This window comes from Procambarus clarkii, chromosome 88 (assembly GCF_040958095.1).
Source record: "Procambarus clarkii isolate CNS0578487 chromosome 88, FALCON_Pclarkii_2.0, whole genome shotgun sequence".
Classification (NCBI taxonomy): domain Eukaryota; kingdom Metazoa; phylum Arthropoda; class Malacostraca; order Decapoda; family Cambaridae; genus Procambarus; species Procambarus clarkii.
In genome coordinates, this window is record NC_091237.1 from 22,248,772 (window position 1) to 22,263,469 (window position 14,698).

General features: G+C 42.8%; 1 protein-coding gene across 10 annotated transcripts in view; it reads right to left on the reverse strand.

Annotated features, from left to right (window-relative positions):
- LOC123745751 (monocarboxylate transporter 14) overlaps window positions 1-14,698 on the reverse strand; it is a 76,433-nt gene that overhangs the window by 35,710 nt on the left and 26,025 nt on the right. For 8 of the 10 annotated variants that reach the window (XM_045726571.2, XM_045726570.1, XM_045726569.1 and 5 more), the window contains 2 exons: window positions 5,528-5,677; window positions 4,079-4,274 (listed from right to left, as the gene is read on the reverse strand). In XM_045726571.2, the coding sequence (XP_045582527.1) occupies window positions 4,079-4,274; window positions 5,528-5,677 (346 nt within the window). Of the gene's footprint in view, window positions 1-4,078; window positions 4,275-5,527; window positions 5,678-9,773; window positions 10,330-14,698 lie in introns of those variants that run through there. The other 2 variants (XM_045726572.2, XM_069317712.1) reach the window with 2 other exon arrangements.

Consider the following 14,698-nt stretch of genomic DNA (forward strand, 5'->3'; position numbering starts at 1 on the left):
TGATGATTTCTCTGGGGTTTCTCTCTCCTACGTTTTGCCTGCATACCACTAGGACCTGGTTATGGTTCACCGCCAGTTTGTCTCACTAAAAATTTGTCTAGTGACACTTGTTTTTCCCTTCATTTTAACATTTGTCTGTAGTGATGCATCAGTGTCATTGAAAAGGTTAAGGCAACGGCCTATTACAGCTTGCTCTGAGTGAGTCGTTTCAACAAAAGTTTGCATTTCTTCCCACAGTCTACACCACTTCCTAATTGTTGAGGAAGGGACATTCTGTACTGCCTCCTCCTTCCCTGAAGAAATTTGCTCAGCTGTCTCTATGGTCATCCTCACATGTGTTTTCATATGTTGAACATTACCACTGACTTTCTTGGGACCTATGGCATGATATATAATAATCAGTTTTATGTTCAAAAAGCAAAAAATCAACAAAAAAAATGGAATTTCTTATAAGCATGATCGTCACTAAGCGGACGGCTCTAGTAAACTGAGGCAGATTGGCCCGCATGACCGGGAACCATGCGCTCGGTTGACCCGAACGTGTATCAACGAATATCGTTAGTCAACGACACTATCGTAAGTCGAATCGCATTTTCCAATCAAATTTATATCGTAACTCGAAATTACTGTAAGTCGGGGCAATCGTAAGTCGAGGTGCCACTGTATAACAAAATAGAGCATAATAACATAGTTACTCATTATTATTTGTGTTATTATAAAAAAAAATATATAAAAAAAAATGTATTACTCACCAATGCTATAAAGGCACCAGCTGTATATCCACTTTGTGAACACTTCTTACTACTATTCTTCTTCTTCTTTGTGCGTCAGACAGGTGCTTGCATCTCTCTATTACTGTATTGTATTATCCATTAGTTTCAGTTAATAGGAGCTGTTCTCTTTATCAACAAAACATTAATTTTTTTTTTTAAATATTCGTCTAAAATCAATTTCTGAAAATATTTTGATGAAAGTTTCACGAAGCTGAAGCCAATAAGTTGGAAATTTGTTTAACATTTTAAAGTAATTTTTACATAATTCAAATATTTTTTAATTATACCCCCTTCAATGCTACACATCATATGACGTTTTGTGCAGTTTAAGGGTTAATTTATGTAAATAACCTAGCAGAGGGAGTGAGCATATATATGTTAAAGTTTGCAGTGTAAGGGCTGCAACATGTGTAAGGGCACACCTGATAAGCCGCACCCTAGAGTACGAACTCATGAAATCCGTCCTTACTTTCATATTTACAGTTTAGGTACATTACTTTAAACCAGGGATGTACAGCCAATGTGCATTTATAAACACTTCAAACACAAGAATGACCACGTGGGACCGGCACAATATTTTTGCATTGGCGGAACTCAAGAAACAATCAAAGTGCATTACTTTTATTTAAACACAGGAAAAGGAATAACACACTAACAAGGAAAAATCTCTCACTCACCAGATTAATGATTACAGTTATAGTCACTCTGATATAAATGGAGGTCAATGACCTCACACAGTGAGGTGAGTACCTCACGAGCACACACCACACAAACTGTGTGTGTAAAGTCTCAGCTCTCTCTCTTGTGGAGCAAAGGGACGCTCCTCTCACGAAAACACGCAGGAAAACTTTACACACAGAATCATACATATTTACTAATACATATTATCAAACACAAATGAAATATAAAAATTAACACAAATAAAACAAACTGGTATTTTAACTAATAGACACATTTACATTAACCAATGCACTGCGCCACCTGACAAAACACGGGATAAGGCGGTGCACCACCTGACTCTTAAGCAATGTTAGGATATCATAGGATTCAAAACGCGCGCGTGGTAGGTTGGGTACGAGATGGACGCCCGAGATCTCCAGTGAGATGCAGCTATCTCGAAAAAAATTCCCAGCATGCCCCAGGGCTATGGGTTTGCTCAGTTCTGAGTGAGCAACCATGGGTGGTGCACACGCTTCTAGCTTTCAATTCCCTGTCAGATACAGTGTTGAAAGATCACTCTCTGACGGTGAAATTCAGACCTTATTGTTTGAAGGAGATAAGGGTAGTAATATTGATGAAGCAAAGGACAATAAAGACCTAACACAAGTTACGGTGACAAGTTGGTGGTTGGTGATTATTCTTGTGTTTGAAGTGTTTTAAATGCACATTGGCTGTACATCCCTGGCTACTAAAGTTCAACCCGAGTAAATGTAAGGTAATAAAACTAGGCGGTGAAAACAGGAGGCCAGACACAGGATTCCAAATGGGAGATGAAGTCCTTCATGAAACAGACAGAGAGAAAGATCTAGAGGGCTGATATCATGCCAAACCTGTCCCCCTGAAGCCCACATAAAAAGAATAGCATCTGCAGCATATGCGAGGCTGGCTAACATCAGAACTGCCTTCAGGAACCTGTGTAAGAAATCATTCAGAACCTTGTATACCACATATGTAAGACCAATCCTGGAGTATGAGGCCCCAGCATGGAGCCCGTACCTTAAGCACAGGACTAAGTTGAAAAAGTTCAAAGGTATGCCACTAAGCTAGTCCCAGAACTAAGAGGCACGAGATGCGAGGAAAGGCTGCGTGAAATGCACCCCACATCACTTGAAGACAGGAGAGCTTGTGGAGACATGATCACTACCTACAAAATTCTAAGTGGAACCAACAGGGAAGATAGAGATAAACTGTTTAACACGGGGTACGAGAACAAGGGGACAAGTGGAAACTGAGTACCCAAATGAGCCACAAGGACATTAGAAAGAACTTTTTCAGTGTCAAAGTAGTTAACAGATGGAATGCATTAGGCAGTGATGTGGTGGAGGCCGACTCCATACACAGTTTCAAATGTAGATATGATAGAGCCCAGTAGGCTCAAGAATCTGTACACCAGTTGATTGACAGTTGAGAGGTGGGACCATAGAGCCAGAGCTCAACCCCTGCAAGCACAACTAAGTGAGTACAAGTGTTGGATGCAAATCATACAGCACAGATGAGGACAATACAGCGAGCATATCCAGAAGGGAAGCGCCAGGCGTCCTGTGGCCTCCTAGGCCATCGCCCTCGCCATTATTTTTACCAGCTGGAGCCTGAAAGCTGAGTGGACAGCACTCAGGATTCGTAGTCCTGAGGTTCCGGGTTCGATCCCCGGTGGATGCGGAAACAAATGGGCAGAGTTTCTTTCACCCTAATGCTCTGTTCACCTAGCAGTAAATAGGTACGTGGGATACACACAGAAATCACAGTGTGATGTATCAAATGAACAAATCCACAAGGGCTGTGATGAGGGTTCGAACTTACACTCGGGATGATCCCAGACGCTGCCTTAGTCGAATGCGCCACGACATGGAAAAAAACTGCAACCGGGAGTTCTACCGACCTCACTTGGATCCTGTAGCCTCTCTGAGACACAAACCAGGGTTTTACACAACTTCCCCATGCACTCGGGCTCTATCAACAGTCAAGTGTCACTTGACTGTGTCAAGTGGGCAAATCTGGTAGCTGCAGTTCCAGCCACCTGGTGGTGGGCAATCGCTAGAGGTTGAACCACCTAAAGACCAGATGGATCATTTCAGGGACTCCTCTTCTGTGTTGTGTTTACCGTACCAACTTTTGTCTTGGTCTACCTTTCTGGTGGCCTTGTCTTGGTCTGGGTGATCTTATATCTTCAGCCAGGTGCCTCTATAGAGGGGTAGGCCAGGTTTTTATCTTCTGGTCCTGGGTAAGCTTACAATGACTTGCAAGTGCCCGGTGTGAATCGAATTGGGTGGGGCTATCCGGATTGCTGGAAACATGCAGCATCTATAAGAGCTCTTCCAGGAAAGGAGTTAAGCATAAAAAAAAAAATATTTTGGCATAAGTTTGTGGATAATATGCAAGGTAAATTTTAATATGAGAAAGTTTAGATTTATTACCTTATATTAATAAGAAGATTCATAAAGAATAGATGTAGACATACTCCCTACATTATCGCATGCACTCTTTACAAATAAAGATGATTCAAAATTAATACTTGACAATCCTGGATTATGTAAGTATAAGAAGGAATAGATAAGAAGGAAACAAACATAAAACAATTCACTCACCAACAATGAGGTAGAAGCCTCCAAGGAGTGAGCTGACCCACGATACTTCTGAATTAGACACGTTAAACTCCTCCCGAAATTTAGGTAGCAGCATCCCACAAGAAAAGATGATTCCATCAACCACAACATTGCACATGAAAGACGCTGCCACAACCACCCAACCCCATCCTCCGTCAGGAGGTACCACATGTGTGGCCTGAAGGGGAGATATGAAACATATGGTTAGTTCAGCACCTCATGTTTGGCCTGAAGGAAAGATGTACAACATGTGTGGACTGAAGGGAAGATATGCAGCAAGTGTGGCCTGAAAGAAAGATATGCAACATGTAGTTCATCCAGCAACACAGGCGTGGGCTAAAGGGAAAATATGCAACATATCGTTGGTACAGCATCACATGTGTATATGGCTTGGAGGGAAGATATGCATTATGTAACATGTGTTTAGTACAGCACCATATGTAATTACCAAAGTGTAGTTAGGTAATGAGTGTAGTGTAGTTAGGCCACAAGCATAGCTCTCATCTTATAGGAATAGGGTTACGCTCGTGGTATCCTGTCTTCCCAATACTCGATCAAATAACGATTTGAAACTACTGATGGTTTTGGCCTCCACCACCTTCTCACTTAACTTGTTCCAACCGTCTTCTACCACTCTGTTTGCAAAAGAAAACTTTCTAATATTTGTTTGGCACCTTTGCTTCCTTAGCTTGAATCTATGTCCTCTTGTTCATGACGTTGCTGGTTTTAGGAATTCTTCTTCGTGAATTTGATCAATTCCTGTTATTATTTTGTAAGTGGTGATCATATCACCTCTTTTTCTTAAATTTTCTAGCTTTGACATTTATTTATTTATTTATATATATATACATGAAGGTACATTGGTACATTCTTGCAAAGCTACTAACACGCATAGCATTTTGGGCAGGTCCTTAATCTAACAGATAATTTTAAGTACTGTAGGTAATTTTAGCAAACTTTGAAGAATATTAACAGGTACATTGTAAGAAATTTTGAAGAAAATTAATAGGTACATTGTAGTAAATTTGGGGATTATTAACAGGTACAGTGTAGCATAATTTGCGGATTATTAATAAGTAAATTACTACCTATATATTAATAAATTATTAATAAGTTTATTAATAGGTACATTACGGTAAAATTTGCATTCAACATGTTCAACAACCATTATTATAAGATGATAGCAGTGATTTCATTGGTAAAGTTGCATGGCTTAGGCACATATATTGGGGGAGTGGTATCAGGGGTAGGGGATTTTATAAACTGATAATTGACTTTATTTTACTTTACTTATTAGCAAACAGAGACCCCTACCCCTTCTCTGATAAAATAAGATCAACCACTGCAACTACACTGCTGCTGTTGTCAATGTGTGTGTTGTCACAAAGATATCAATATTTTATTCCAGCTGAGGTATTAGATTCTACTGACCAAAACTGCCTCCTTAGCTTGAGGTTCTTCGAACTCATCATCACTGGCACCAATAACAAACTTGGCAGGAATGGCATTTTGGTGTTTGATGTCGTCAGCGGTGTCATCAACGATGGTCGTCTCCAACATGGTGATGCTCGGACAGAACACCTGCAACATATATACAACTATGTACAAAATAGTAATGCTAAATACAGGAGCAACTCTCAGCCCTAGGAACAATGTCAGGAAATTAAATTGTTTATTTCACAAATCCCAGAAGCCTAATAAATAAATTTGCCTCATATGCGTATGCTGAAAATCCTGACATCATTGATGATGTCAGGATTTTCCTGACACACACACATACACAATATATATATATATATATATATATATATATATATATATATATATATATATATATATATATATATATATATATATATATATATATATATATATATATATATATATATACATATACATATATACATATACATATATACATATATATATATACACATACATATATACACATACATATATACACATACATATATACACATACATATATACACATACATATATACACATACATATATACACATACATATATACACATACATATATACACACGGCAGGCCATATCACTCAATTTTAAAAATTTGCTGAAACGCTTTCAAATGTTTTGTGCATAATCTAAAAATTAAAGATTTTCAAATCAGCTCAGAATAGCATATGATCTTCATTTTCATAAGTTGAGAATATAGGTTTTCAGTAAAGTTTACTGTAAAAAAAATGAAGTTAAGAAAAAATACCCCCCCCCAAAAAAAAAACATAGGGATACAGTAATTATAATAATTATAATGATTTAGGGGATATATTTAGTGAATACTTTATATAAGTGAAAAAAACCTAATCTTTTCCCTAATCATCAAAACAACCTAAAGACAAATAAAATAGAGTTTTAAATCTGTGAAAAAATCAGCCAAAATAAATTCAACGTCCTAAGTTCTGCGAGTTGTGACCGATTTATTTGTTGACCAATTTCATTCTAACTTCACATAGTTAGGGACGGGTATGCATTCTCCAGGATATATAGGTTACAACAAAATCAGACAATAAACAAAGAAAAAAATCTAAAAAAAAAAAAAAAAAATCCCCCTATTTTTTTTTATCATTGCTGAAGGTAACAGATATAAACACTGGGCAATGGAAAATACAGTATGAGAAAGACAATGAACCGCCCCTTAAGGGCGATTCTGATCCAATCGTGAAGAAACACCTAACTTAACTCATTTTTATCAAGAGCTGTATGAATCGTGTTTAGCATACTAATAAGTGCATCGTTATAACCATGTATTTAAAAGCAATTCTGAAGTTAGAAAGTGTAGCATAGGCTCCTCGTACAATGTTCTTAATGTTGTCCTTAGATGACAGTTTTCTATTTAGAACCACCCCAAGATCCCTTTCTTTGTCAGAATTCTTTACAGATTTCTCACATAATTTATAGGTTGTGTGGGGTCTATGCTCTCCAACTCCACATTTCAAAACATGGCATTTATTCAAATTAAATTCCATTTACCACCTGGTGCTCCATATACAGTACTTATTTTGTCCTCGTCATCACAATGGGTAGCAACACCAGGATTGTCAACACCATGGTTGTCAACACCAGGGTTGTCAACACCATGGTTGTCAACACCATGGTTGTCAACACCATGGTTGTCAACACCAGGGTTGTCAACACCAGGGTTGTCAACACCAGTGTTGTCAACACCAGGGTTGTCAACACCAGGGTTGTCAACACCAGTGTTGTCAACACCAGGGTTGTCAACACCAGGGTTGTCAACACCAGGGTTGTCAACACCATGGTTGTCAACACCAGGGTTGTCAACACCAGGGTTGTCAACACCATGGTTGTCAACACCAGGGTTGTCAACACCAGGGTTGTCAACACCATGGTTGTCAACACCATGGTTGTCAACACCATGGTTGTCAACACCAGGGTTGTCAACACCAGGGTTGTCAACACCAGGGTTGTCAACACCAGGATTGTCAACACCAGGGTTGTCAACACCAGGATTGTCAACACCAGGGTTGTCAACACCAGGGTTGTCAACACCAGGGTTGTCAACACCATGGTTGTCAACACCAGGGTTGTCAACACCATGGTTGTCAACACCAGGGTTGTCAACACCAGGATTGTCAACACCAGGGTTGTCAACACCAGGATTGTCAACACCAGGGTTGTCAACACCAGGGTTGTCAACACCAGGGTTGTCAACACCAGGGTTGTCAACACCATGGTTGTCAACACCAGGGTTGTCAACACCAGGGTTGTCAACACCAGGGTTGTCAACACCATGGTTGTCAACACCAGGGTTGTCAACACCAGGGTTGTCAACACCAGGGTTGTCAACACCAGGGTTGTCAACACCAAGGTTGTCAACACCAGGGTTGTCAACACCAGGGTTGTCAACACCAGGGTTGTCAACACCATGGTTGTCAACACCAGGGTTGTCAACACCAGGGTTGTCAACACCAGGGTTGTCAACACCAGGGTTGTCAACACCATGGTTGTCAACACCAGGGTTGTCAACACCATGGTTGTCAACACCAGGGTTGTCAACACCAGGGTTGTCAACACCAGGGTTGTCAACACCATGGTTGTCAACACCAGGGTTGTCAACACCAGGGTTGTCAACACCAGGGTTGTCAACACCAGGGTTGTCAACACCATGGTTGTCAACACCAGGGTTGTCAACACCAGGGTTGTCAACACCAGGGTTGTCAACACCATGGTTGTCAACACCAGGGTTGTCAACACCAGGGTTGTCAACACCAGGGTTGTCAACACCAGGGTTGTCAACACCAGGGTTGTCAACACCATGGTTAACAACACCAGGGTTGTCAACACCAGGGTTGTCAACACCAGGGTTGTCAACACCAGGGTTGTCAACACCATGGTTAACAACACCAGGGTTGTCAACACCATGGTTAACAACACCAGGGTTGTCAACACCAGGGTAACAACACCAGGGTTGTCAACACCATGGTTAACAACACCAGGGTTGTCAACACCATGGTTAACAACACCAGGGTTGTCAACACCATGGTTAACAACACCAGGGTTGTCAACACCATGGTTAACAACACCAGGGTTGTCAACACCATGGTTAACAACACCAGGGTTGTCAACACCAGGGTAACAACACCAGGGTAACACACAATAAATAGGGGACACACAAGTGAGAGGAAACGCCAAACATGTACTATTGATCGTAGAGTGTCGCAGTGTTCCTCCCTTACTCCTCCCTCACTCCTCCCTTACCTCACCCCTCACTCCTCCCTTACCTCACCCTCACTCCTCCTTTACCTCACCCTCACTCCTCCCTTACCTCACCCCTCACTCCTCCCTTACCTCACCCCTCACTCCTCCCTTACCTCACCCTCACTCTTCCCTTACCTCACCCCTCACTCCTCCCTTACCTCACCCCTCACTCCTCCCTTACCTCACCCCTCACTCCTCCCTTACCTCACCCTCACTCCTCCCTTACCTCACCCCTCACTCCTCCCTTACCTCACCCCTCACTCCTCCCTTACCTCACCCCTCACTCCTCCCTTACCTCACCCTCACTCCCCCCTTCCCTTACCTCAGTCCTCCCTTACCTCACCCTCACTCCTCCCTTACCTTACCTCAGTGGTAGTAGACACATCTACCCCAACAGTAGTGGTAGTAGACACATCTACCCCAACAGTAGTGGTAGTAGACACATCTACCCCAACAGTAGTGGTAGTAGACACATCTACCCCCACAGTGAGTGGTAGTAGACACATCTACCCCCACAATGAGTGGTAGTAGACACATCTACCCCAACAGTGAGTGGTAGTAGACACATCTACCCCAACAGTGAGTGGTAGTAGACACATCTACCCCAACAGTGAGTGGTAGTAGACACATCTACCCCAACAGTGAGTGGTAGTAGACACATCTACCCCAACAGTGAGTGGTAGTAGACACATCTACCCCAACAATGAGTGGTAGTAGACACATCTACCCCAACAGTGAGTGGTAGTAGACACATCTACCCCAACAATGAGTGGTAGTAGACACATCTACCCCAACAGTGAGTGGCAGTAGACACATCTACCCCAACAGTGAGTGGTAGTAGACACATCTACCCCCACAGTGTATAAGCAGTATACATGCCATTAATATATCATAATAGTGAAGAAGTTTCTCATCACAAGACAAACTTACCTAAGTTTCATATACTGTATTTGGTAGTTAGTGTCGAGTGTAGCAGCAGCACAAAGTTGTGTAGTCCAGTATGGTGGTTTTGGAGTGAGAAGTGTTGGAGGATGGTGAGGATGGTGGCGCAGTAGTGAGGGCCTCCACCACACACACTCACACTCACCATCACACTTCACACTAGCCCTATCCTTATCACTGTTAAATTATCTTGTTTTCTCAGTTTGACCTTCACCCGATCCGCTAATGAATGTGACTGGTCAACAGACATGTATTAACGAGACTCTTTATAGCAGGGATGGTCGGGATGACCGGGTAGTGTGTGGCACTGTGCACTGTTGGTGCTGTGCTGCTGCTCCTACACCTGAGGCAGTGTGGCCACCCTCCACCACACACTGTTGGTGCTGTGCTGCTGCTGCTACACCTGAGGCAGTGTGGCCACCCTCCACCACACACTGTTGGTGCTGTGCTGCTCCTACACCTGAGGCAGTGATACGGTACTGGCTGGGGGTACCTGGTGTGGCCCTTCACCTGGGACACTACCAACACTACCATGCTTGCTCAAGCAGGCTTGCTCACCTGCATGTTGCCCACCTGGGAGAATGACTCATGTAAGATCATTGTAAACAACATTATGACAACGAACAAGTCCAAGGTACCGCAAGGAGCGAGGCATAAGGTACCGCAAGGAGCGAGGCATGAGGTACCGCAAGGAGCGAGGCATAAGATACCGCAAGGAGCGAGGCATAAGGTACCGCAAGGAGCGAGGCATAAGGTACCGCAAGGAGCGAGGCATAAGGTACCGCAAGGAGCGAGGCATGAGGTACCGCAAGGAGCGAGGCATAAGATACCGCAAGGAGCGAGGCATAAGATACCGCAAGGAGCGAGGCATAAGGTACCGCAAGGAGCGAGGCATAAGGTACCGCAAGGAGCGAGGCATAAGGTACCGCAAGGAGCGAGGCATAAGGTACCGCAAGGAGCGAGGCATAAGGTACCGCAAGGAGCGAGGCATAAGGTACCGCAAGGAGCGAGGCATAACGTACCGCAAGGAGCGAGGCATAAGGTACCGCAAGGAGCGAGGCATAAGGTACCGCAAGGAGCGAGGCATAAAATGAATCGTATCCTATGTACACTGATGGTTCATCTTAAACTACTAATTACAGGGCCTTAGCAGCATACTCTATAATTGGGAATAATTTCTTTAAAAACAGAAATAAAGGAAAAAGCACGTATAGAGAACTATGCCTCTTCAAGGCAAGCAAAGCTAACTGCCAATGTTGTTGTCTGAGATTACTGTTGGTAACGAAGTAAAATGCTTAGAGCACTGTGCCAGGTAAGTCCACTACGGGCTCACCATAGCCCGTGCTACTTGTAACTTGTTCCCAGCAGTTGAATCTAAATGAACAACAATGACAGCTTAGAGCAAGAGCACAAGATGATGACATCTTGTCAGACAGGTGGTGTCTGATATCTCCCTGGTGGTGCAGGGAGATATCTTCCTGGTGGTGCAGGGAGATATCTTCCTGGTGGTACAGGGAGATATCTCCCTGGTGGTGCAGGGAGATATCTTCCTGGTGGTGCAGGGAGATATCTTCCTGGAGGTACAGGGAGATATCTCCCTGGTGGTTCAGGGAGACCCCCAGTCCCCGGCTCACCATAAACAGTTCATCTTGATGTCTAGTACATGGAGGAGGATCTCTTTGTGGGACAAATTCGGCAAAACTTTACAATATGAGGGAGAAAAGATCTGAAACACCATGAGCTTAACATCTAATTTATTAAACATAAAGCGAAACTTGATATACGTTTGTAAATGAGGATAATTGTCTTGGACAATTATTACACACACACACACCAGGAAGCAGTCCGTGACAGCTGACTAACTCCCAGGTACCTATTTACTGCTAGGTAACAGGGGCATTCAGGGTGAAAGAAACTTTGCCCATTAGTTTTCTGCCTGGTGCGGGAATCGAACCCGCGCCACAGAATTACGAATCCTGCGCGCTGTCCACCAGGCTACCAGGCCCCCAGGCTCTGTGTGTGTGTGTGTGTGTGTGTGTGTGTGTGTGTGTGTGTGTGTGTGTGTGTGTGTGTGTGTGTGTGTGTGTGTGTGTGCGATTATTTCATTACCATGTTGTTCATAAGAATGTTTGTTCGATTATATCATGTTTTAAACTTCCTTATCTGATAAGATACATGACCAGATAAATCTTGATAGTAAAGGTTAAACTTATAAAATTTATCCTTAAATGCACGTGTTGTGGAGTTTATTAGTCAGGCGCTGAAGGGCAATGTTTGCCGCCTCTACGTCAGCGTGACTATGAGCAGCAGTCTTCCCTACCACAACACCACGCTCCATCAGCCCCAAACACCACAACACCACGCTCCATCAGCCCCAAACACCACAACACCACGCTCCATCAGCCCCAAACACCACAACACCACGCTCCATCAGCCCCAAACACCACAACACCACGCTCCATCAGCCCCAAACACCACAACACCACGCTCCATCAGCCCCAAACACCACAACACCACGCTCCATCAGCCCTAAACACCACAACACCACGCTCCATCAGCCCTAAACACCACTCAACGCATGAAAAATCCGGTAATGGGGCTATTTCTTCACTATTGTGCATTCTGCTTCTGGGGGAGGAGATAGCACCAGTACCCTAAAGGAACTTGGTTTCTTACTAACCTCTCAAACTAACCATCTGATGCAGTTAAGCAATTAAATGTTGTGTCCAACCTTTCATCTGTCGGAAACGTGATTGTTGTGATGACTCTGCTCTTGGTTATCTTGGATGAGTGACAGCCAAGATATATTGCCTTTAATTTCGTAATAAAATGATACTATTTCAGAGTAAAAAGTATGTATTTACATGTTCTACATTCAGCACCAATATTAGAGTAAGAAATATAAAAAGTAAGACAAATTATTACTCGCTATAATGTTGGTGCTCAATGTAGAACATGTAAATACATATTTTTTACTCTGAAATATTATCATTTTATAACGAAATTAAAGGCAACAATATATTTTGAATGTCACGCAACACTGTCGCTTGGATCGTCGACTTCCTATTGCGTCACCTGCCACTTAGAGTTCTGCTTTTGGAGCCTTGTAGCCAGGCTCCAAGCTGAATTCAGGATAAGTATGGGGTGCATAATAAACTAGCCGTCTCCGACGGGTGCAATCACAATCTTCTTAACTGCCTTGACCCCTCACTTGGCGTGTGGCCCATTAGGCTCCTCCCTTTACATCCAAGAACCAATCACGAGCTGGGTTACAAAACACTCTAGGTGTCTGTACACTGGCACCCTAGTACAAGGCTGGGCAGCCTTGTACACCAAACACAATATTACCGTCATATTGTTTACACCAAACACAATATGAGACTGAGACATCGTTATCCTAGCCATGGATATACAAAAACAAATGACCATCTCCATACTGTGTTATCGATACATGTGCGATAGTTATTGATACCGTTATCACAATGAGTACAGTACAGGCCAGTAATTAATGCATTATCATCTGAGCCGTCTAATGATAGTCATGTCGGCAAGCCATGACATGCATACAATAATGATAAAACATTTCATTACAGCCTTAAGGACAAGGCAGCCTCAATAACAACCTTCCTAATATAAGTCTTATTGATAAAACATTTCATTACAGCCTTAAGGCCGAGGCAGCCTCAATAACAACCTTCCTAATATAAGTCTATGTATTGATCTTTACAATTTCTTTAAGAACTTGGAATGTTGTAATCTTATATGATCAATATAGGTTCTATAAGGTATTTTATACTGACTGGTGAGCCATGGCATCTTATACAATATTGGGTCTACTTCAGCTGGATGTTGTAAATCCTTTACCAATACTCTACAGTTTTCTAAAGCCTTTGATAGGGAAGGAATCTAACTCTTATTTCTCAAGCAACTTCTCTAGGCTATTCCATGTCCCTTGTTGTATAGATATCTCAAGTTGTGTCTTCTCCGTGAAGTGCAGTCTTATATGAGGTAATAGCCTGTCGCCAGCTGTTTTCTTATGGCTTATTATTAATCTTTACCTGACATATAATGCTATTCGTCTTATGTGAACTGCCTCTCTTTGCACTTAAGTCCTCTTAAATTGTCAATTACAAAGCTAATGCCAAGCCGTTACCCACTTCGGAAACTTCTATATTGAATCTCAATCCTCTAACAATATGATGAAAATTGTTGACATGAACTCATGACAGTTAAGACTATTTACCCTTGTCCTAGAGCAGTACTCACACACTTGGGACAGTTGTCTCTTGTCCTAGAGCAGTACTCACACACTTGGGACAGTTCTCTCTTGTCCTAGAGCAGTACTCACACACTTGGGACAGTTGACCCTTGTCCTAGAGCAGTACTCACACACTTGGGACAGTTGACCCTTGTCCTAGAGCAGTACTCACACACTTGGGACAGTTGACCCTTGTCCTAGAGCAGTACTCACACACTTGGGACAGTTGACCCTTGTCCTAGAGCAGTACTCACACACTTGGGACAGTTGACCCTTGTCCTAGAGCAGTACTCACACACTTGGGACAGTTGACCCTTGTCCTAGAGCAGTACTCACACACTTGGGACAGTTGACCCTTGTCCTAGAGCAGTACTCACACACTTGAGACAGTTGACCCTTGTCCTAGAGCAGTACTCACACACTTGGGACAGTTGACCCTTGTCCTAGAGCAGTACTCACACACTTGGGACAGTTGACCCTTGTCCTAGAGCAGTACTCACACACTTGGGACAGTTGTCTCTTGTCCTAGAGCAGTACTCACACACTTGGGACAGTGTACATGAAGACAACCATCTATAGTGGTCTCCACGGTGTCAGGAAAAAATCTAACATCTCTGAGTCTCGTTTGTGTATCTAGCTTAATACTGCGCACTTT